The 24537-nt window shown below is 43.5% G+C and overlaps 1 protein-coding gene and 1 long non-coding RNA gene across 3 annotated transcripts in view; one reads left to right on the top strand and one right to left on the bottom strand.

Moving 5' to 3' along the window:
• The window catches only part of LOC136363954 (uncharacterized), a 465017-nt gene that overhangs the window by 209626 nt on the left and 230854 nt on the right, over positions 1-24537 (bottom strand). The gene's annotated exons all lie outside the window — the stretch shown is intronic.
• Positions 1-24537, top strand: part of DOCK1 (dedicator of cytokinesis 1) — a 269993-nt gene that overhangs the window by 50872 nt on the left and 194584 nt on the right. For both annotated transcript variants that reach the window (XM_066323421.1, XM_066323420.1), the window contains exons 19-24: positions 4688-4785; positions 8112-8201; positions 8555-8655; positions 10595-10729; positions 13584-13692; positions 23720-23790. In XM_066323421.1, coding sequence (XP_066179518.1) covers positions 4688-4785; positions 8112-8201; positions 8555-8655; positions 10595-10729; positions 13584-13692; positions 23720-23790 — 604 coding nt within the window. The remainder of the gene's footprint in view (positions 1-4687; positions 4786-8111; positions 8202-8554; positions 8656-10594; positions 10730-13583; positions 13693-23719; positions 23791-24537) is intronic.

The raw sequence follows: 24537 nt of genomic DNA, 5'->3' as shown, positions 1-24537 counted from the left end.
CTCCTGAAGTGCACTGAAGCAGGTTCTGTGGCATTTTACTTTTCATTGAAAAACAGCTCTGAGGAAGGGGAAGAGTTTGCTTTCAGGAGTAGGTAATATCAGGGCTCTGCTCCCAGACAGGCTGGTTTATTTTATTCCAAGGTGCACTATCCATATCTCAGGGCTGAGGAGAGCTCTGGTATTTTCTCCTGGTGTGCAGAAGGGATGTAGGGGAAGATGTGTTGCCTGGAGGTCAGTCTCATGTTCACAAACCTTCCCAGGAATGGCCTCGGCCTGGTGTGTTCCTTTGAAACCTTGCATCCTGTGCCTTCTTCCCGTTTTGTCAGCTGGCTGAGTGCATCCCAAGGCTGTGGCAAGCTGGTGGCAGCCACCAAAGCAAATATTTCAGCTTTGCAGCCTGTGCCCTGTGTGTAATTCCTGCGCTCGGTTGCCATGGAGCGATCCCTTGTTCTCCTGGCTGCACCAGCAGTGAGTGGGGAGTGTGGGAGGGTCATTCCGTGGGGACTGAGTCATTCCAGGGAGCTGCTGTGACTCAGGATGGGCTGTGGGGAGGTGCTGGGAGTCACGGTGACGCTGCCACACCGATGGGTCCCCTCTGGCCGGGGGGATGTCCCCTCTGGCTGGGGCGGCCGGAGTTGGCTGCGGTGTTTTCCAGTGGCATCTCCCGCCTCATCCCGGGTGTTTCACATGCTGAGCACATCAGATCCACTGCAGTCTGGCAGCCTCGGAGCCTGGCAGGGCATTCAGCAAAAAAAAAAAAAAAACTGGGACGTGCTTGTAGGATTTCCCAGCAAAGATGGGATCACAGCTCAGCAACAGCGCGGTGGGGTTGGGGCTTGGGAGAGCAGGAGCCAACATCTGGAATTAAACTGCTTTTTGTTGGGAAAATCTGTGCTGTTTTTCCCTTCAGCCTTTCCCGGTGCTCGTTAGCAGTTAAAAGTATTTCCCAGTGATCAATATATTGATGTGGCTTTCACAGAACTGCTATTAAAATTAAGCCTGAGCATTGTTTGGTGCTTAATTTACATATTGTTTGCTTTGAAGGCCTGATCTTTATTTAATGCTGCTGTTAATTATGTTGTCTGGGAAACTTTTCCTCGGAGTTGCCAAAGTCTTTTCTCTCTCTTCAAAGTACTGTGACATTATTAAGCAAGATCACCGTGTCTCGTTGAGCGGAAAAGAAACAAAACAAAAAAAATCATCATTAAATTCCTCCCTCAAGTATCAGTTTTCATCTAAAACTTGGCAAGTGCTTTTTGGATGGTGATTTCTGAAGCTCATTTTCAGTTTTGTAAAATGGTTGGTTAGTAGTCGTCCTTTAACTTTCTTAAAACCAAGTAAATAAAAATCCATTATTAGCCCCACTTACAAAAATGTTGAGCCAAAGCAGATATTTCTCCTTTTGGTTACCTGTAATACTTCTTTCTTTTACATCCATAACTATCTTAGAACTGGTTTTGAGGCTTATTTTTAGTAATTCTGAAAGTATGTGAATAAGTCATCTGGCTTTTTCTGCCTGGTTTTTGATGGTGCAGAGACTTTTTTGTGTCTGAGCTCTTTGAACACTCCCTCAACTTCAGTTCTCTATGAACTATGAGTTTTTCATGTTGCTTTTCTATCAGTAATCAATGTCCTTAGCATGGAAAAGTTTTCAAAACAGCCAACTTGGCCACTGCTGAGACTTTGAGGGTGAGTGATGATGTCAAGTGTCTACTTAGTTAACACTTGAGCAGTTTTTAGTGATTTGAGCAGAATTTATTAAAGCAGGACATTCCCTGGCCTTTTCCTGGACTTTGCAGTTGATTTTGAGGAAGATTGGTGATGTAAGGTAAAGAGGAGGAGAAAAACCCCTTGATGCCTGTGGAACTAAATTCTCCTGGTGCCTCTTCCCAGACTTCCAGGATATCCTTTTGTTATCAAGGTGATGGCAGCAGAACTGGAATTGCATTAATGGCCTTGCTGGGAAAATCAATTATCAATAGGCAGAGAGCTGGCTGGTGCTGTCCCCGTGGATTTGCTGTTGGAAGCATCCAGGGCACCTCTGAGGCTTATTCCAGGAATTTCTCTGTTTTCTGTCTGAAGGACTCAAATCTCTGGATAATAGTGGCTGTTCCTTCACTGGAGTCAGGGCTTGGAGAACCAGGATTTTGCAGAACAGTTGGGAGGAATTTGATTTAGCACAGTTGATAATTAAAAAAAAAAAAAAACCCAACACACACATACGACAAATGGAAGTGCTGTAGTGGCATAAAAAGTGAAGCTGTAAGCACAGAATTAAAATAAAAATCATACAGACTGGAAAATCAAATGTTAAAGTCCAGAAGGCAGAGAATTTCAAAGAGCAGATGGGAATTTAGTTAGAGGGGAGATATTATCTAACTGAATTCAGTGGCTGGGCTTTGAGGAAAGTTTGGGTGTTTCTGTAGGGGAGCTTTTTGCACAGATACAGGTTAAGGGAAGCAGGCAGGAACTTGGGGTGTTTCCTTCCTCGTGTTCAATACCCTGTAAAAGAAAATCTTCCAATGCAGTCCATAGGACAATAAATCACATTAATAAAGCCAAGTTGCTGTTGGGGACTTTGCAGTCGGGGTGTTTAAACCTTTTGCAGTGGGAAATCACAAGATCTCAGACTGCTTTGGGTTGGGAATGACCTTAATGATCATCCAGTGCCAGCCCCTGTGGTGGCAGGGACACTTCCCACTGTCACACATTGCTCCAACCTGGCCTTGGACACTTCCATGGATCCAGGAGCAGCCACAGCTTCTCTGGGCAACCTCATTCTGTCTTCCTCCTGATGTTTTCTAACCTCAGATTTCACTTGACCTAGGCTGACTCCAGCATTCCTGTTTCCTGTAGGCTGAAAGACTGTTTTCCATCCTTCTGGTGCATTATTTTACACACGGCCCTGTGCGAAGAGTAGGATTAAGTACCTGACTGGTGCTTTGCTGGAGTTAATTAATGCTTGCACTACCAGCCAGTGCTCATTTTTCTGTAGCCTGTGAGTTATTTTTCCCTTTCAGTTGGCCTGCACTGACATTTTGTGCTCACAAATGTATATTCATTTAGCATTTGCTCTGCCATCACGCTGCGAGTCCACGTGGGTTTGTTTTCTTGGGGCAATCCATGATGCTGTTCAGAGCTCGTCTGTGGGCTGGCTTTTGTTCAGATCATTTCTTCTGTCAGGCTGATGCCTTGTTAGAAGTCAGACTGCAGCCAAATTCAGGGGTGGAAAGCTGATATAAATATATCCATGAAACACTTTGGATAACTCATGGAGGCATCTTTGCTTTGCTTCCAGAAGCAAGTTTTTTTTTTTTTTTTGTTAATACTGAGTTCCTAAGACTTTGGGTTCAAGCTGTAGCCTGTATTAAAATGTGGGATGTCTTAAAAGGAGTGGAGGACTTGGATTCAAGTCTTTCAAAGCTTTAATGTAGTAAAACTCTCTTGATTATTTCTCCTCACAAAGAGATGATGAGAAGGCTTGGTTTGAGTGCTGCTCAGAGGGGAATCTTTCCAAGGAGTGCTGTGGTCCTTTCCACTAGAAGTAATTTCATTTATTACTAAGAATGAAAGCTTTTTGAGAAAAGCATAGCAGCTGCTTTGAGTCTCTGCAGATAATTTCCAGAATAAACACTGCAGATTCGTGCCTTGGTAAACGTGGTGGTGGTTGCTTTGAAAGTCTGAATAGCAAAGAGGTGAGGGGGTATTTGTGGGAGAAAGTGCCTGTTTTGGGTTATTTCGGGCAGAATTCACATAGTATGAATTATGTGGGAAGGTGGGTAAGGTGCAGTAGTGGGCCAGGGGCCAAACTGAAGGTACTGAGTCTCTTAATTAGTCATAAAATCATTTAAGTTGGAGAAGACCTTTAAGATCATCAAGTTCGGTTTTTTATTGAAGGCTTCTCCTGAGCAGGAGTTGCTGTGAGTTTTGTTTTGTGCTGAAAACTGGCTTTTCATGGGGAAGAATTTTCCCCTGAGGCAGGGGGCATGTGGGTTTGGGGTCCGTGGGCGGTGCTGGGTTCCAGTGCTGGCCTTGGGATTGACCCCACTGAGAGCTCCTCCCTTATTGATCAGGGAATGCTGGAGTGACACCATCCTCAAGGGGCAGGATTTGGGGATGAGACCATTTGCATGATCTGGGCTGTGCCCTGAGGGTCCATCCCTTCGAGCAGCCCAGCAGAGTGAGCACTGGAGGTATCCATCACCCAGCTTTCCCCCAGTCTCATTCAGTTTTGCACCTCTTTGTGCTTCACTGTGCTTTGTTTTCCCTCCAGTTCATGCAGTGGGAGCAAAGCTGGAACCATTATTTCTGGGAGAGTCACTGCCCTGTAGATACGACTGTGTCGGTGGCTGACTAATTTCATTTTGGCCTCTTTTTCTAAACACACAACCCTTGTGTACAGCAAATTAAAAACCCAGGGACAGGGCTTCCTTGGCCTAGATTTTCCTGCTGATATTTCAAAAGCTGGCTGCTTTTTCTGAAAGCCTCTCAGAGTTCTGTCAAGGGTAGAAGGATTGTCCGAGGTTTCTGCAGTGTCAGAGGGAACCAGAAATACGTTGTTCTTGTCCAGGGAAAAAAGGCTGAAGTAAGGAAATAAAACTTTGTGTCCTGCATAGGGTGATGGAGCCTGAGGAAAAGGAAAAAAGCCTTGCATGAGATAATTGTTTGGGGTTTTTTTTATTCCTAGTTGATCTCTTGGGGCTGCTGAAGTGGAGATCCAACACGAGCCTGTTGCACCAGAACTTGAAGCAGCTGATGAAAGTTGATGGTGGAGAAGTGGTCAAGGTAAGGAGTTCATGTCTGTAAAAGTTACAGAGCTTGAGGTGTCTTTTTTTCATTTTGGCTCCCCACACTCTTCCCCTCAACCTCACTGCACTCACATTAAATTGCAACCAGGAATCTCAAACTTCAGGGTGCTCCTCTCCCTGCCCTCCAAGAACATCTCAGATGTCTGAGAACTGCTAAACCACACATAAAATGCACTTTTTTATAAATTAGCTTCTTTTATCCCAGCACTCTGGTGAATTTTTATATACAGATACATGAAGAAAAGGTGTTTTCCTTGCAAGATCAGACCATCTCAGAAGTCTTACATGGTGATATTAATTATATTTTTAATCTGTGGATGTGGAATACAATCCTAGTGTGTGCTGCTGTTGTTTTCCTTTAAAAAATACTTCTGGAAACATTTAGCTCAGCCAAGTTATTTGCATTTGCCAAGGCCACTGAGTGATTGCAGAGAGCTACATAAAGACAGATTTAGCTGTGCAAAAGAGGAGGCTGGGACTTTATGGAAGGTGTTGTAATAAATCAAATCCAAAAGAGTGTCAAAAGATGTACTTGGGGACAGGTGACCCTGGAGAGTTGTTTCCTTACTTCAGGGGATTTTTAGTTGGTTAATAGAAGCACAATGAAGCCTCAGCTTGAAGCAACTGCAAGCACCAGGGAATGCTGATTTTTGTCATCCTTGGAGGATGGGGAAGGTGGAGTCCCACAGATTTGTGTTTTGGGAAGGTTCTGCTTGCTGTGGTTTTGTCCTGGGGCGTTTGAGAGCAGAGTCAGGGCAGTGAGAGTGGCTCCTGCCATGGCTCTGTCACTTGGAATCCCCCCTCCTCTCCAAATGTGACATCCCAGAGGGCTGAGGCACATCCCTGCTGGGTGGGGCTCAGGGATTTCCTCAGGATGCACAAATGGGCTTTGAGTAAAGGGAGTTGTGGAGTGAGTTCTCCAGCTGGCTCAGGACTCAGTGAGATTCCCTCCTCCCTGAGCACAGCTGGAACCATGCAGAGAGCAGAGCAGGGAATGTTTCATATTGCATCCACCACCAGTTTTATCCATTTTTTTATAGAGCCAGTGTTTACACTCTCCATCTGTTGCAGCAGTGTTCCATCTTTGTGGAGCCTGCTCCATTGCAGGAGCTGGTTTGTGGCTGTTCCTTTCTGTCCTTGCAGCTTTTCTTTGCCCTTTGTGTTTTTAACTGTGATACCCAGTGCAGTCTGGAGATCTTTAAAAGAAGTACTGGTGTGATAAAACACATTGGTATTTTCTGTCTTTAAAAACTCCCAGTAAAAGCCCTGGCTCTACTGGTATTCATTTATTTGAGTGGAGATGAGCCCAGATACCCATTCTGAGCCTGTTCTCAGAGTGTGTGGAAGCTGTAAATGTTATCTCCCTTCCCCAGAGGCTCTGGCTCCATTTGTGCAGAGTCTGTGGAGTATGAGAATATAAACTAATAGTGCAGGAATTATTCATGCTACCTGAGAAATGTCCTGCCCCTTCACGCAGCAGCAGCAGCTCTGCTGTGCTCTTGCTGCTCGCTCCACCAAGTCCTGGTGAGCAGATTTAAAGCCTGAACTCTGCTAATGAAAGTCAGGCTGAGGTGTCTGAATGTGAAATCAAGGCTTCATCAGCCTCCCAAGCATCCTTTGGCTTCCAGAGGACTCAGTGTGTGGCACCCAAGGGTGCAACTTCTCCTCAGACCCAGAGAGAAACTTCTCCTGTCCAGGCTCAGAGCTGTGCTTTGCACTTCCCTCTCTGCCAGCTGGCAGCAGCCACAGAATCAGTCGGAATTACAGAACCATTTAGGTTGGAAAAGACCTCTGAGATCACCGAGTTCAACCTTTAGAACATCAAGCCCAGCCTTTAATGTGCTTTATTTGCACATCTTCTTTAATGAAATGAGTGAGGCTGTGAGAAGGTGATGTTTTTCTTTTGCCCCTGTAGTGGAATTATGAGCTGGCTCTTCCCCAGGACTGGGCTAAAATCAGCTGCAGGAATTCTGGCTTTTCTGTTTTTTTTCATCCTCAGCAGCACAAACTGTGACTCTGTTCACTTGGTTTAAGGAGTTTGACATTCAGCTGTGAATGGGGGTTAATTCCTGACATTTGACTGTGGATTTAGGAGATCAGGTGAATCAGGCTGGAGCCAGGGGAGACTCACTGGACAGCTAAACATTTTTAAAGGAGGAAGGTGGGACTCAGGCTGGTTTTCCATCCCTGTAACAGCATGTGGAATCTCAGGATCAGTTCCCTTCTGCTTTTTGGGCTGTTCTTCCCCAGTTATACCCTGTCTTACCCTAAAGGCAATTTTTTTATTTTATTTTATTTATCTGTGAGGGTGAGCAGGCCCTGGCACAGGGTGCCCAGAGGATCCCTGGAATGTCCAAGGCTGGGCTGGACACTGGGGCTTGGAGCAGCCTGGGATAATGGAAGGTGTCCCTGCCTGTGGCTGGGGGTGGAACTGGGTGGGATTTAAAGCCCCTTCCAGCCCAAACCATTCTGGGATGATTTGAGACAGATGTGCTGGAACCATCCACGTTTAACCCCTTCTTTCTCAACCCAAACTGAGCTGTGACCCAGCCTGGCTGTGCCCTGGAGGAGCCCCTGTGTGTCTGTGCCAGCTGGAGGAAGGAGCTGCTCAGGCACAGTCCCCATTGCAGCAGAACTGATGAGTATCTCTGGCAGTGCATGGATTCCTGGCTGGCCCTGGGAAGAACAACTGGAATTTAGGAAGCTTTTTTGGCCCTGTGCTTGACTGGCAGCCCCTGGCACTGCTTTTGCTCTCCCAGATGGGGCTGCCCAGGCAGGGAGGAATTGAGCCCTTCCCGTGCAGGTTTGGGGCTGGGGCAGCAGTTGGGGTGCTCTGTTCCCATGGCTGCATGAGTGATCCCACCTGGGGCTGTGGATCTGTGGTGCAGGGATGTTCTGAGTGCCTTCCATGCCTCAGCTCCCACTTCTCCTGGCATGAGACTCAGTTGCTTGTGTGGTTTGTGCTCTGGAACACCCAAGTTTTTGGCAATGCATGGGCCTGGTGACCGTGTGGGGAGTCTGCAGTTTGGAAATTCTTGTTGTTGGAGCACTGTCGTAGAGTAAAGTCTTTGTCCAGGTGTGTCAAGTGTGATTTCTGGCTTCTTTTTTTTTTTTTTTCTGTTGGAGTGATAACCTGTGTATAGATAATCAACTTGACTAAAAATCATTTGCTGAGAAGAAAAGTGTCGAGTTTTCCGTTTTTCGGCTAACTTTTAAAATGCCTTTACTTTAGCAAAACTATCTATAGAAACCTGTGTAGAATCTAAACTTAATTTTCCTCTGTGTTGTTTTGTTGCTTTGTAGTTCCTTCAAGATACACTGGATGCCCTTTTTAACATCATGATGGAGAACTCAGAGAGTGAGACCTTTGACACTTTGGTGTTTGATGCTTTGGTGAGTTTGCAGTGGGGAGGGTCTGAAAGGTACATAACAGTGGGGAATAAATGACAAAATGAAGTTTATTAGTGGAGAAGATCTGAGCTGAGAGCTATTATTTAATTTAAAAGTTGTATTTAAAGGTTCAGATCCAGAGGGAGTTGGATTATATCGTGTCATCCTCCCAGAAAATAAGGAAGCACTCAAATCCAGTCATTTTAATGGATTAACTGCAGAATTTAGGACAGAAGCAGAAGAGAAATTTTAATGTCAGTAAGGTGTCTTCTCTGAGAAGAAAGGGGAATGGACAAAAATTAAAGTTTTTTTTTGAGAACAGCCCACCACACTTAGTTATCCTGGATTTTTTTCAGGTATTTATCATTGGGCTGATTGCTGACAGAAAATTCCAACATTTCAACCCTGTCTTGGAGACCTACATCAAGAAGCATTTCAGTGCTACCTTGGCCTACACGTAAGTTGGAAAACTGATTTTTCCTGATCTGACTTGGAGGATTTTTCCAGGTAATGTTATTTAATTGTTTATGTAGCTGAATTAGGAACGTGCCCATGAGCTCGGGAGGATCTTGAAGAAGACTGGGGCTAATTTTTGTTTCTTTCTTGAGATGAAATGGTAAAACTTTCAGTCCTGTGCAAGGAGAAGTCTTGATTGTGCTGTAATGAAGAGGAGGATGATTTGACAATTTCAGGAGTCGTTTTGTAAGGAAAACAAAAGCAATTCTCACTCATATTGGAAGAAAATCGTGTCCATTTAAGATGCTTCAAATACTGTTTTTTTTGTGCATTAAATGACATTGTACCCTTGATTATCCACATTACTGCCAATGTGGAGAAGAAGCAGTGAAGGACAAAAACACAAAGGCCCATTGTTTTTGTTTTCTTAAGTGTATTTTGAAGTTGGAATCTTTGCTGCTGAGTTACATTTTTGGTGTTGGAGGAAAAATCTCTAAAGGATGTCTTAGCAGTGCTGGGGGGAAGGCAAACCCAAACCAGGAAAGCCACAGGGGTGCCCTTTGCTGGTGCAGAGTCTCTATCAATGAAAATGTTTGAAAAATATCGATATAAAATCGTGAAAAATCATAAAATCGTGAGCTGGAAGGGACCAACAGGGATCATGAGCCAGCTCCTGCACAGACCCCAGCAATCCCACCCTGGGAGCTTTGTGTCAACTCTCCTGGAGCTCTGGCAGCCTCGGGGCTGTGCCCATTCCCTGGGGAGCCTGGGCAGTGCCAGCACCCTCTGGGGGAAGAGCCTTTTCCTAATCCTTCCTTAATTCCCAAAGAAGGTTTGAGCCTTCAATCTCAACGCTGATACTTTGGTCTCTGAGTTGCTGCTGCTGTTGCAGCTCCGTGTGGAGCCTCCTGCATCACCTGGATTTCTCAGGAAAAGCTGAGGCTGCTGCTTTTTCATGCTTGGCATGGGGAACACCCTTCCCTTCCTCACCTGCAGGGAGGCAGAAACAAGGAGAAGCTGAATGAATTGTGCCTTGAGGTGTCCCCATGGGCGTGACAAATCCCTGCCTTTCCCTCACAGAACATCCAGAAAAGAGCTCCAAGATCATCCAGCCCAACCTTCAGCTGTCACCCTGAAGTAGAGAGGTGGCCTTGGCAATATTTAAATGGTTACTTGGAATTCTCAGGCAGTTTGTTCCTGCTCCAGAAAATCCCAGGATCTCTGGGAGCTGGGAGTTGTTTTCTGTTAGTGGGGAACAACTTGGAGCTTGTTTCCGTGGAGTGGGGATGCTGGATGGTGCACTGGAGCTGGGATGATGTAAAATGGAATTGCTCGTGGTTGCATTAAAGCCCTGATTTATATTCATTGGAAGGGAGGGAGCTGAAATGGGATTATTTTGAAAATTGTTTCACTTTCGAGTTTGATCGGCTTTAAAATGGGGAAGAGGAGAATTTCCAGCTGGTGGTGTATACTTTGAGAAATAAATTTTACAAAATCCAGCCCCAAATCCACAGGAGAGCTTTCTAAAGGGGAAGCCTTGTTGAATGAAGAAACTCACACTTTGTGATCATTCTAACAGCATGCTTGTATTTCGTTTAATTACTTTTATTATTCTGATTATTATCAGCAGGTGCATCTTTCTCAGAGCCTAAATCTGAATATCCATCTGAACATCCAGCAGAAAATCAGCCTTTCTGAGATTTGTTGTATTGCTTGTGTGTTAAATGAGGTGGTGCTCTGTGATTTTTCATTTTTTGCTCGAGAATAAGTTACAGCTACTTATGAGCAAAACAAAACCACAAGGAATTTATTAGTTGAAGAATGAACTTTGCAGCTCTGTGGCCATGTAATTTTTCTTTAAACTTTTCAAAAGGGAAATTCTGTGAGAATACCTGTAACTTGTATGTGGTTTTTTTTTTTTTTTTTTGGTATTTAAACAGAAAACTGACCAAGGTTTTAAAAACCTACGTGGACAATGCTGAGAAGTGTGGGATCACTGACCAGCTCTTCAAAGCCATGAAAGCCTTGGAATACATCTTCAAGTTCATTGTCCGCTCCAGGATATTGTTCAACCAGTGAGTACAGGCACTGCTCAAACCTCCCATTGCCAATAATGCCCCAAAACTGCCCAAATTTTATACTTCAGCAGTTAAAAATAGCTTAATATTGCACTGTTTAAAAAAAAAACAACCTTGAAACTGTGAGAAGTTATTTCAGGAGAAGGGTTTTCCCTCTTCAGCAGAGATCTGGATTTTCAGTAGCAGTGAATTGGTAAAATGATGATAGTTTAGGTCTCTGAACAATTAAAGCTTGGCACTGTTTGGGGAAAACTTCTGTTCCTGCATTGTGTTTTATACACAAGATGTTATAAAGCAAGATGATGAGATCTTCACTTAGATTGAGTCCTTTTACTGCTTGTTAGCAGTGGTAACAACCTTATTACAAGGGATTTATGTAGAGCTCTTCAGTTACCATCTCCAGCACCCTTTTCTCTAATTTAGGGCTTGGAATTTATTTCTGTAGGGGCCCTGCTGCGAGATTCATAAAATATTGGATGTCACTGGGGCTGGAGCAGGCCCTACAAATCACTTGAAAGCAGGAAAAAAAAACAACCTGGATTTACAGACAGTGTGACCCTCCAGGACAGGCTGTGGGATTTCCTTGTGGGAAGCACAAATTCACAGCCCTTCAGTGTTGGGAAACCCCAACTCTCCCATGCCAAGGGATTAATCAGCAAAATTGCTGAATGCAGAAGGAGCCTGTGATTTGTTCTGCTGCAGGACTGGAGCCTTGCCTGGGGGTGGGAATTGGAGTGATTAAAATGCAGGAGTGTGGCAGGGTTTGGAGTCATTGCTGCTGCTCTGCTGAGGAACCACAAGCAGCAAAGCTGAAGCTTTTATTTCAAAAAACGGTTTATTTTTAACTTCAGGAAAAGGGTGGTGGGCTCAATGGATGGAGGGAGCATTTTAGCAGTTAAGTTTTGGGTAAATTCATGGAAGTTCATCCACTTAAAGCATGGTGGCACATCTATTTGTTCACTACAGCAAAGGTTGGAAAAGGCAAAATATTACAAGTGACCTTTAGAAATATCTTGATTCGATTTCCTCAGTAATGATCCCAGTGCTTGTGGGGTATTTACTAGAGTTCTGAAATCCTCCAGGCAGTGCTGGAAGGACCAGCCTGGTGTAAACCTTGTTTTCTCACAGCTGCAGAGATTTTCTGCTTTATCAGATATATTAAATAAATAGATGTTATTAACTGACAGTAGGAACACATTTGTGAGTAACTTGTTTATTTTCATTATAAGTTCCTTTTTGAAAAGCAGAGCTTTTTGTCTGAAGCACTTTGATTTATTGGGCTGTCAAGTTCAGTTACTCTTTCTGTTGGTATAAGTTTCACCTCTCTAATCTGTTCAGGGGGACACTGAAATCCATTATGGAAATGGGGACTTTGACAAGTTTTTTTATCCTGCATAACCCCCCTGTTTTAGCCTAAAAGGGGAGTGGAAGTGTGCACAGCAAGATAACACCACAGTTTAGTGGTTTTGGGGTTTTTCTTCTGTGGTATTTATCTCCTCTGTGTCCAGGTTAAAATAAACTTTTTTTCATATCTGGGGCATCCAAAGGTTTATGAGCACAGCATTAAAAATGCTGCACATTAACCTCAGTGTAAAGAAGCAGGAACATCCTGAACTCTGTGTTTATCCCAAAAAAAGGCCCATTTCCAGCTGCAGTGTGGGATCCATCATGATGTAGCTTTAAATGGGATATTGGGAAGGAATTCCTGGCTGGGAGGGTGGGCAGGGCTGGCACAGGGTGCCCAGAGCAGCTGATCCCTGGAAGTGTCCAAGGGCAGGTTGGAGCAGCCTGGGACAGTGGAAGGTGTCCCTGCACATGGTAGGAGTGAGACTTGATGGGATTTAAAATCCCTTCCCACATAAACCATTCCATGAGTCTGTGATCTTGGAACATGAACAAATTGTACAAGGATTGTGCATAGCAAATTTCTGGATGAAAAATTTCTCTTTCTGAGCCGCAGACTTGCATCCAAGACCTTCCTACTGGGTTTGATTCCAGGAGAAAATGGAGCAAAGTAAAAGGGAGTTGAGTTCTTGCTGGGAGCTGCTCTGATGGGTCTTGGGGCCAGATGTTTGGGGGGACTTTGGCAGCCCAGTTGTTGTTGGATGAGGCCCTTCCCTTCCCTTCCCTTCCCTTCCCTTCCCTTCCCTTCCCTTCCCTTCCCTTCCCTTCCCTTCCCTTCCCTTCCCTTCCCTTCCCTTCCCTTCCCTTCCCTTCCCTTCCCTTCCCTTCCCTTCCCTTCCCTTCCCTTCCCTTCCCTTCCCTTCCCTTCCCTTCCCTTCCCTTCCCTTCCCTTCCCTTCCCTTCCCTTCCCTTCCCTTCCCTTCCCTTCCCTTCCCTTCCCTTCCCTTCCCTTCCCTTCCTTCCCTTCCCTTCCCTTCCCTTCCCTTCCCTTCCCTTCCCTTCCCTTCCCTTCCCTTCCCTTCCCTTCCCTTCCCTTCCCTTCCCTTCCCTTCCCTTCCCTTCCCTTCCCTTCCCTTCCCTTCCCTTCCTTCCCTTCCCTTCCCTTCCCTTCCCTTCCCTTCCCTTCCCTTCCCTTCCCTTCCCTTCCCTTCCCTTCCCTTCCCTTCCCTTCCCTTCCCTTCCCTTCCCTTCCCTTCCCTTCCCTTCCCCTCCCCTCCCCTCCCCTCCCCTCCCCTCCCCTGAGGCCAGTGATGGATTTTAAGGATTGCTGGCAGGTTTTTGTGGAAGAAAGCTCTTGATTTGGTGAAGAAAGTTGTAGAAGTTCTGGAAAATAATGTGAGACAACAAATGGCCGTCTGTCATTTGACTGTCAAAAGAAACCACCAGACTTTTTTTCAAACAGTGTTTCCACTGTGGTTTGTGCTGATGAAACCTAACTCTTTTCCAGGCTGTATGAAAACAAAGGAGAAGCAGACTTCAGGGAGTCTCTGCTGCAGCTCTTTAAGTCCATCAATGAGATGATGAGCAGCAACTCTGACCAGACTGTCATAGTGAAGGTTGGTGCTTTCCACATCTCCAGTTTGGCATCCTAAACCACAAAAAGGCAGCCAGTGAAGTTTTTGCTTGTGTTTGTGCTTAAAAGCTGATTTTACTTCAAGCTAGGTTAATTCTTGGTGCTTCTGCTGAGGGTGTTGTGACTGTAAAGAACTTTCTTTGAACGTTTATAGAATCCTAGAATTGTTTAGGTTGGAAGAGACATCCAGGATCATTGAGTCCAACCTTTAATTGCTTCGAAAAACCTCACTTTGATTTTCAAAAGAGAGCTTAATTTGGGTTCAGTGATAGCTGGCTTTTAAAACTTGTATAACCTTAAAGTTCAGGTGTTTTCAAGGCATTCTGTTTAAAATGCTGATGACAGTAAAATCCTCATATTTCAATGCATTTATTTATATCTGAGACCCTTCAGGAACTTCTGTGTAGGATCTTAAGCCCTCGTATATATTTTAAAAAGAAATTTAGTAGTGAGTGAGGCTGGAAGCTCCACCTTTCATCCCTTAGACCTTTTCTCATGTCTCTTTAAAAACAGCATCTGCTTTTGGTATGTTACCTCATGCAGCTGGGCCAGGGGTCTGTGCCCTCAAATGGTGCTGATATCAAAGAGCAAAAGCTCTGAGTTATGGGACTCAGTAGTTTTCAGTGTGCAGAGGAGGCTGGAAGCAGAAATTAGTGGATCTTTTTCATCATGGAAATCTACAGAAACTGTGCCCTGAACGTGTGTTGGATAAGCTGCACCTAAAATTTCTCCTTGTGCTTCCAACTCGAGTTGATAAAAAGGATGAAACCCCTGACCCAGCCCTGCTGCATCAGTCAAGAGGTGATCCAGGGGCTGAGATTTGGGGACAGCTGGACTCTTTCCTGCTCAGGTGGTTGCAGAGACAGACACTGAGAAGTCCCTGTGCCAGTGGGAGAAGTTCCTGGAGGAGTGCAGCAGGAAAAATCCCAAGTCGTGGGGTTCCTGATGCCCTGCTGAGCACACAGCAAAAAGAGATGGTGGGGATAAAGCAGCTGAGGAGGAATATTTTAGGCAGAGAGGCCCAGACTGGATCATCTGATGACAAAATAGGGATATTGCACGTTTCAGGAAAGCTGTTATTTTCATTTCACTGCCAAAGCATCAGTCCTGAATGGAAATGGGCAGTTGGAGGCTGTGGCTCAGGTTCTGCTGCCTGGGCTTTTACAAATGGGGAGTTTGCACATTACAGCAGTGGAATGTGATATTTTTTTTTTTTCCCTCAGACTCCTGCTGCAGGAAGGCAGATGAACCTGAGCTTTATTTCTTTAACACTTTATACCTCAGGGGGACAAAAAAAAAAAGCTAAAAATTGCTTTGATTGTGTTCACTTGAGAAGGAAAAGTTCCTGACAAGGACTGGAGAGATGGCAGCAGCAGTGGTTCAGGTTCAGAGCTCTGCAGGCTTGGGGAGAGCACAGCTCCTGTCTGTGTGTGTGGGGTGGCAGATGAAGCTCTGAGGGATGAGCCAGTGTGGGGTTAAGTGTGCTTGAGGATTCCTTTACAGAAGCCTTGACAACCTTTCCTTCATTATTTATTGCTTTCATCTCCTCTGGACTCTAATTACTGGGCTCTTAGAACACATAATTGTTACTACTGGCTTTTTGCAGCTTGGGGAAATTGCTTTTATGATGCTCAGGTATCCACTGGAGCTCTGCAGTGTGGGAAATGTGTGTGCAGAGAGCAAAACTATGGAATGGGTGGATAAATGTGGGAGCTTTCAGAGTGAGTGAGTGGATTTTGTGAATCCTGCCTGGCAGAAACGTGTGCTCCTGTTACAGAGAGCAAAACTATGGAATGGGTGGATAAATGTGGGATGTTTTGGAGCGTGGATTTTGTGCATCCTGCCTGGCAGAGCTGCAGGAGGTGTCAGTGCCACTGTGGGGGTGACATTAGGGGCCTCATTCAGCTCTGGGTGTTGTCATGAAAGAAAGATGAGAGACTTCAAATATTTCACTTCACAGAAGGCAAAGAGCATAGAAAAAAGGTTTTATTGTTTAATTTTTACTACTTTTATAAGTGTTTTGATACAGACTTAATATGGTTGGTGAATAGGAGCGACAGCTTTCTAATTCTGTTGGGTTAAACCAGAGAAACAGCAAAACGTCACCTGGAGAAAGATTGTTTTGGGGAAGGAAAGTTTTTTGCAAGATTGTTTTGAGAAGAAGCTTTTTTGAGAATTTTTTTTCCTTGGGACAAAGTTAGCAGGTGCTAGCAGGCTAAAATCTCTCAGACCCAGAAATACCAGACCCACACTCTGGGCTCTGTACGAAGGACAGGCACTTGCTGATGTCCTTAGGAGGGGAGGAAAAGGAAGTCAAGGAATTTTTTAAATCTTTTCTGAAGTTTGTTGTTGCAAGGGGTTGTGGAGGCAGCCAGGGCAGCAGAGGGACAGAGCTCAGCTCCAGGGATGTGCTGGGAGAGCCAGGAGGGGAAGGGAGCCCAGGAAGCACAGCTGGAATCTCCTGGGGGCACAGCTGGGGACACCAGGAGGGAATCTGAGCACAAGGAGAGGCTCCAAAGGCTGGAATGAGAAAAAAGAGTGGAACCCCTCTGGAGCCAGGCTGGGAGAGCTGGGAATGTTCACCTGGAGAGGAGAAGCTCCAGGGAGAGCACAGAGCCCCTTCCAGGGCCTGAAGGGGCTCCAGGAGAGCTGGAGAGGGACTGGGGACAAGGGATGGAGGGACAGGACACAGGGAATGGCTTCCTAGTGCCAGAGGGCAGGGCTGGATGGGAGATTGGGGAGGAATTGTTGGTTGTGACGATGAGGAGGAGCTGGGATGGAATTCCCAGAGCAGCTGTGGCTGCCCCTGGATCCCTGGCAGTGCCCAAGGCCAGGCTGGACACTGGGTTTGGAGCAGCCTGGGACAGTGGGAGGTGTCCCTGCCATGGCAGGAGGTGGAAAAAAATCATCTTTGGTTCCCTCCCAACCCAAACCACTCTGGAATTGTGGTGCTGTTGGATGCTTTGCTGAAGTTTGGTGGAAAACCAATGATTTTAAAGAGGTAAGTCCCCAGGTGTTGTGCAGGAAGATCAGCAGATCTTGCTGGAGCAGTTTTAGGCTTTTTTCCCTGATTTTTATAAATATTGGTGAAGCTAAATAAGTGTAGGCAAAACGTGCTTGGAGAGAGAGAGAAAAACTTGCAAAGACTTAGACAGAAAATTAAGGTGCTTTACGTGAAACAAGGCAGATTCTTCTTTCACACATCCCAATGTTTCCATTTCTCCTTGCAAGAACCAGAATCTCCCGTTGTGGTTGATCACCACGGAGCAGAAACTGGAAATTTTCTCAGAGATGTTCCCAACTTTTTGGGCTGGATATGCTGGATTATTTTTTTTCCTGTCTGCTGGGGGAGTAGCCTTCAAGCTGACACAGAATGAAAGACTGCAGTCCTGTGTCCTTAGCAAGAATTCCTCTTTATCTATTCAAAAATTTATGTCCTCATGGAGGTTGATTGGCTGCTGTTGACTGTAGGTCTTCAGCTGTGTAATATTTTGCATTTAAATGGCTTTTTTTTAAAAAAAATTTGAATTTTTCAAGGCTGTGGCTGCATGTGTGAGGGAATAAAAACAGCTTTCTCAAAAGAAAACTCTCAGAATTGTTCAAGGATTTAAGGTTGTAGAGCACAATAAGAAGCTTGGGATTTGTACTTGTTTTAGGATTATGGATATTCAAAAGTCTTGTGTAGGGGAGAATTTATAGGGTTATATATACACATAACCTTAAAAAGTTATTTTTAAATTGATTGGTGCTACTTCAGCTATGAAATTTGCAATACATAGGTAAAAATTCCATATAATCTTGGAATGTGGTTTGAGCAGAGCTTTACTGGAACTTAAACCTCCTGCAGCACTCTACTGGTGCTTATACCTCATTTTTTGATATATATATATGTTTATGTATATATATATGTGTTGGAATTAAAATGTTGAGGTGCAAGAACATCTAAAACCCACTTTGACCCCAGGCTATAATCAGTCCTGCAACTTTGAATTTGGGAAGGTGAACTGGTAAATTTACAATGTTCAAAACAACACAGAAGTTGTGGGGTTTTTTTTAATGAACGAACTAAAATTTTTAAGGTTTTTTTTTGGGGTGTTTCAGTGCTGTCTGCAGTGGAGACAGACATTTCAGGGTTGCCTTTTCCAGTTTTTTGAGAGGTGTGGGGTTATCCCCTATATTTGGAGAGGGAAATCCAGGCAGTGATGTGCTGGGCTTGTTCTCTGAGTAACAAAAATTCTCCTCTCATGCTGAGTGGCAGCTGCCTGACCAAGGGAGGCTCCAGTTTGTTTTCCAAGCCCCACTCTGAACTTGGAGGGTTAAACCTGATGAAATCAGGTGAGCAGCATTTTGGTGGTGGTGGTTTCATGCATTTTTAATGGTTACAAGTGTGCCGAGCCTTCCTGGGTTTATTCCTGTTTTCTGCTAATTGGTGCATGATAATTATTTCCTCAACCTTCTCCTGCTGAAGCAGGAGCTCAGCTGGAGCCTGGGAGTGATGTTTCAGGTGGGGGATAAAAATGCAGATATTCCTTAGTCAGAGATTCCTGCAGCTCTTGGGAGGCAGAGAAGCTCCTCCTGCAGTGGAGCCTCTCTGGTATTTGCTGCTCTGATTTTATTTGGGACGGCTGGGAGCTCAGAATAATCTGAATTAAGGAGGTTTTGTGTGTATAAAATCATCCTGAGTGTGGCCACAGAGAGCTGGGGTGGGAGATGAGATCGTTTTTTGATGTGAATTCTCCTGTGCCTGTGAGTTCTTAATAATTCTGCTCACTCCTGACACATTTCTCAGTGTCCACTCTGTGCTTTAATATTCAGCATTTATTGCTAAAGCCACAGAAAAGCATTTTAAGTGAAGGCAGGGAAATAAAAGGGGCTTGAGGAGAAAACAGGAGACTGTGTAAATGTGCAGGGCTTTTCCAACAGCTGGAATTCTTAATAAACATCACTTCACATTAGTTGAGTAACAAAAATGCAACCGTGGACTGAAGTTTCTGGGTCTCTTATAATCCATGTGGGAAATATCTCCAGGAAATATTTATTTGTGATTGTTTTTTGGGCTGGTTTACACTGAATTTGGGCTGGTGCACACTGAATTTGGGCTGTGGATTCATGTTTCTGGGTCTCTTAGAATCCATGTAGGAAATATCTCCTGAAGATACTTATTTGTGATCATTCTTTGGGCTGGTTTACACTGAGTTTGGGCTGGTTTACACTGAATTTAGTGCCAGAGGTGCTGCTTTGCAACTGGGATAGAAACTGCTTTAGTTTGTGGGCTGAATAACTGCTCTTGGCTGGGGCAAATCTAAAATAGGGTTTAGGTGCTCCTGGATATTGTTTGATCCAGCTGCTGAATGAGCTTAATTTGGTTTGGGTGAGTTTAATGGAATTAAACTCATCCACCCAAGATAATGCTGGGGTGGCAGGGAGGTGCTTTGTTGAAACGACACAAAAGATGAAAATTAACATTAAAATAGCGTTCTCAAATGGAGTTGGGTAAAACAAATTTATTGCTTTGTCAAACAAAAGAGTTCAGGAGAATATCCTGGATTTGGCACGGAGTTTTTTGTGCTTAATTTGGAGGCCAGGCTGATAGAAACGAATGGTGGCTTTGGGAAAATGACAGTTTTAAATTAAGGATTTATTTTATTTTATTTTTTTTATTATTTGCTTTTATGGACTACAAAGAGCTGAACTTAAACCCCAGAAAAAAAAGCTCTGGTGTTCTGCTCAGAATACATTTTGTTTAATGCTTTGCAAATGTCATTTGGTCAATCTAATGACAACCTTAAGTTAGATTTTTTTTGTTATTAAACAGCTACTGCAAAGAAGCTTTTGTGACACTTTGTTTTTTATCGTTCCATTTATAAACCCAAGAATAGGATAATTTTTCCATTGTTGCATGATTCTTTTTCTGTCCTCCTTCCTTTTCCCTTACCAGTGACCTACTGTAATTTTCACAGAGGTGATTTCACTTTTGTGTTAATTAAGAGACCTCTCCATATTCTCAACTGTGTGACAAAAAAAAGTAAAGGAGTAAACCTCATTTTTCTATCTGTTATCCAAAATTATATCAGAAATACTTAGCAAGGTTGCCCTGTCTTATTTTAATGTGCTTTTATTTGCCCAGTGACACAAAGAAAAGGCTTTTATTTGTCCACTCACCTTTTTGTCCCAATAAATAAATGAAGCTTACTGTTATTTAAATATTCAAGTGTCAAAATGAAGTTTCTTTGTGGTTTGAGGTTTTCCCCACCCAGCAAAAAAAACTGCAGAAAAAATTCCTTTTTTTTTCAACATCAGTAATTCAAATCAACTTTTAGTCATAGAAACTCCTTATACTTCTAGATCAGGGCAATGGGCTGATTTTGCTCTTGGTAGATCCCATTCTTTACCCATTTTTGTCTTATTAAACCTGTCTGGAAATGAACTGTCAGTGAGGAAAGCGCATGGGACTCTTCATTGATGTTCACTGTTGGGAATAACAATTCCATTGCTCCTGATCTTATTTATTCTGGCCTTTTTGAAGGTTTTGTTTTTTTTTTTTTTTCCCCCATCAGATAATCTTTTGGTACCAGCACTGAGTTTGTTCCCTCCACACAAATGGACAAGTTTAAGAGAACACAATTAATTAGCTGTTAAATCAGGGGCCACTGTTGGGAATAGCAATTCCATTGCACCTGATCTTACTTATTTTGGCTTTTTTTACCACATCTGAAGGGTTTTTTCACTCCAGTGATCTTTTTGATACCAACATTGTATTTGTTCCTTCTGCACCACCCTGATTTGGCTGCCAGTGGTGGGTGAAGTTTAGGAGAACACAATTAGCTGTGAAGTCATTACAAGGTCATCAATGGATTTATCTGAAAGGTTGCACAGGACGATTTAGGGAATGATTTTTTGGCATGATTTAGGGGATAAGTTGCAATTAGTCGGTGGAAGGATAAATCCTGGTAATTGCCATCCCCTGCATTGGCTGTGCAGAGAGCTCTGGCCATCAATTATTGCTTAATTTCATTCCATTCAAGGCGAAGCTTTGACTTTTCTGGCCCTGATTGTTTTCACTTAGTGAGCTGTGTTTCTTGGCCCGGTTAATTGCCTTTTTTCACAGTTTTTCAAGTTATCCTTGAGGCACTGAGCAGCTTCTCTTGGCAGCTCCAGCTTGGAGGGCGCGTCAGCTCATGGTTCTTCCCATCCTTTCTGAGGAACAACTCCCTTTACACACAGCTCAGGTGTTCATGGAGGGGAATTTAATGTGTTTTTGTGTGCTTGGGATGTAGAGGGTGAGCCACAAGAGTGCTCTGAGTTGGCTGCAGTGTGCCATGACCTGGCTGGCATCACGCTGAGCCACATGAATCACAGCCTGGGCAAAAATAAAAAATAAAACCCCCCCAAACACCCCACAGCCAGCAGAACAGTGAGTGTAGGAGGAAGTTCAGCTCAGGGAGAATATATCCATTATTCATGCCACACACTGGCTCATTGCTGCTTTCAGTGCTTTTCATCCTTCCCCTTTTGCTGCTTTATTTGTGTGCTTTGTAGTACTGGAGATGACTGATTTGGTAACTTGATAAGGGTGGGAATAATTTGTCACTGGTTTTTGCACAAAGAGAGAAGCCCCTCTGGGCAGTCAGGATTTTATTGCAGCCCAGCTTGGAACTGTGTGTAATTATTGAGTGTGTGTGTGTGAGGCTGATCCTGGCAGCTTTGGGTGTGCTTCTCGTGTGATCACAGGGAAATTACTGCAGAAACCTGTTGGATTGAACATTAAGGTTCCTCTCACTACTGTGGTTCTTTAATGCTGGCTGGAATTTTCTAGTGGTTGAGGCATCCCTGCGTAACCATGGAATTAAGATTTTTTGGGCTTAGTTGGCCATGTGCTTCTTGTGGAAATGAAGAATTAGAACCTTTATCCAGTGCTGATCAAGAGTGAAAAGTAATTAATTTAATTTCTTTAAATGGGAGGGGAAAAAAAAAACCCAAACCAGATGCTTATTTTTTTTTTCCTGATGTTATATGGAAAGACAAGAGCAAGTGTTGGTTTTTTGTTTTTTTTAATCTGCTGAATTTCATATTCCTCATTAATGCATTGCAGTGTCCTGGGAATAACCAGCATTGCAATGGAGCTGCTGCTCACAGAAATTCTACTGCAGCTTGAACAGAGTAAGATCTACACTGAGAGCTGCTCTTCTACATGATTTAGTAATACCAATAAAGAATTATTTCAGTAGCCCTTTGGCTTAGACAGGTACAGATTTAATCATGGGGCTGCACAGCCTCATGCTCTGATCATCTTGTGACATAATCAAGCCAGCTGAGGTGGGAAATTGGGAAATACACTTCCACAGTCTTCTTTAAATCTCCAGAATGAAACTTTAATTGGTTTGTCCATAAAGCAGACCCTCAGTTGCTGCTAATTGTTGCAGCTACAAGCTGTAAATGGCTGTTGTAAATAGTTTTACCCCACAGCAGTCCATGGGAGAGCCGTAACAAGCGTTCATTTTTACGCTGGGTGTGAAATTTTAATTCAAGAGATAAAATGCCAGCTCTCTTTTTAAGACACGTTAATAAACATTTATGGCTGATCAGCAAATAAACCCCCAGTGGTTCCTCAGTGGTCATTAGAGCCCTCAGCCAGCACTGCTCCTTTTGCACAATTCCACAGTGCCCAGCTCAGGAGTCCTTCCAGCAGAGGTTTGATGATCCAGCTTCAGTGGGTTGTGACTGAAAACTGGGAGCTCTGAAATCTGCATCCAGCCCAGGGCCAGGCTGGGGGTTCCCCTGGGAGAGGGGTCTCAGCCTTGGTGGGCTCTGGAGGTGCTCCTTGGGTGTCACCAGCCCAGTGATTGGTGTCCAGAGCTCTGGGGCTGGGTGTGGAGTACAGGGATGGTGGCAGGAAAGGGGAGTCCTCGGAAAAGAAAGGAGTGGGTTTGTGTTTGCTCCTCAGGACTGATCTCCTGGGGCTCTTCTACCTGCAGGAACCCCTGGGGATGGAAAATTATCTGTGTCCAGCCTGGGGGTGTAAATGGCAATCATTTCTCACATCACAGAGAGGGTTGGATGGGAAAGATCTTAAAATTCATCCCATTCCACCCCTGCCATGAGAGGGACACCTCCCACTGTCCCACTGCTCCAACCCCAGTGTCCAGCCTGGCCTTGGACATCCCAAGGATCCAGGGGCAGCCACAGCTGCTCTGGGAATTCCATCCCAGCCACTCCCCACCCTCCCAGGGAACAATTCCTGCCCAAAATCCCATCTAAATTTGCCTCTTTATCAGGCAAAAATACACCTGTTATCAAACCATTGGATTTAATCAATAAACCACAAGGTAAGGCAGACAAGTCTGGCTGTTCTGGTTTATATTTCAATCACTCTGAGATGTTTTTCCTAGTCTGGTGCTCAGTGCATACAATGATTTTGGATTGTTCCTAAGAAAAAGATAAGAGGAGTAAAAACCCCTACAAACAGTTAAAATATTAAATATCTGTTTGTATCTTCTGAGCTCTTTCATGTGCTGTGCAGTGGCAGCTGCGAGTTCAAGGGGAATTGGGAAGAGCCAGGGTTTCATGAGTGGCTACCAAGAATTTACTGCAGGGAAAAAAAATGCTAATTAGGTTTTTTTGTTTAATTTTTTATAAAAATAAAACCCAAACAACTCCAGCCTGGCTGAGGAGGAGGATGGGAAAGTGCTCAGCAGAAGATGGGGATAAAGGGATTAGAGGAACCAAAAGGTTTCTATAAAATGTTGGCAGGAGCTTATAAATCTCTAATTTGGGTCTAAGTTTCCCCAGTTTATGAACATTTCATGCCTCTGTCTTATTTTAAATCAGTTTAAAAGTTTAATTTTTGCTGAGTTTCAGCTCAGGTGCCACAGAAAACGGTGAAAGCAAAGCCAAAGTCACCTCCTCGTGGGTGATTCTCTCTTGCAGTCTTTGCATCACCTTTAAACACATTAATTTTGTTAATTTGGGGGTTTTGATGTTGTGTGTTTTTTTTTTTTTTTTTTTTTTAGGGGGCAGCACTTAAATACTTGCCAGCAATTGTCAACGATGTGAAATTAGTGTTTGATCCAAAGGAACTCAGGTGAGTAGAGTTAATTAAGTGTGGAGTGTTATCTTTATGTAAATCTATATTTATTGAAAAATATATATATATTTATAATATATATTTATATAAAATAAATATATTCATTTATAATATGTATATTTATAAAATATACACACAAATGTAAAATACATATAATTTATAAATGTGGAAATAATAAAATAATTCTATATTTTTGTATATTATATATCATATATAATTAATATTGATATGTTATAATATTAATAATATATGTAAATGTGGAAACATACACTATATATTTATTTTTTTTATATGTTGCTACTGTCTATAGATGCCATATCTAAAGAGAAAAAAATTTGTAAAAATATAGAAATATCAACTGAGGCTGTGTAACCCTTAAAAATACCTGCAAGAGACAAAAAAAAAAAAGTAACAAAACCACAGTGATAAAACTTCTCAGATGATCCCTATTTCACTAAGGGCCTGTTTATTAAAAATAATGTCTGACAAATGCCTGACAAACTTTGCAGTACAAAGAATTAGCAAGAACTAATAATAATCAGGTAAATGCCATCCAAACTCTTCAGCTGGACCATGATGCTTCACTCTTTCAAGTATAAATTTCATGTAAATAATAAAATAATAAATAATTCAGTGAAGCCTATTGCTGGATCAATGTCTCAGTAGCTCATGATCAGGGCAGTGTTTTTAATAAATTAAAAGGACAAAAAGAGGATGCTTAAGAAAAAAAAAAAGCAACAGAAA

The sequence above is a fragment of the Sylvia atricapilla genome, chromosome 8 (genome assembly GCF_009819655.1).
Source record: "Sylvia atricapilla isolate bSylAtr1 chromosome 8, bSylAtr1.pri, whole genome shotgun sequence".
Taxonomy (NCBI): Eukaryota; Metazoa; Chordata; class Aves; order Passeriformes; family Sylviidae; genus Sylvia; species Sylvia atricapilla.
The sequence above is the reverse complement of the archived record's forward strand: the minus strand, read 5'-3'. Positions and strand labels throughout refer to the sequence as shown.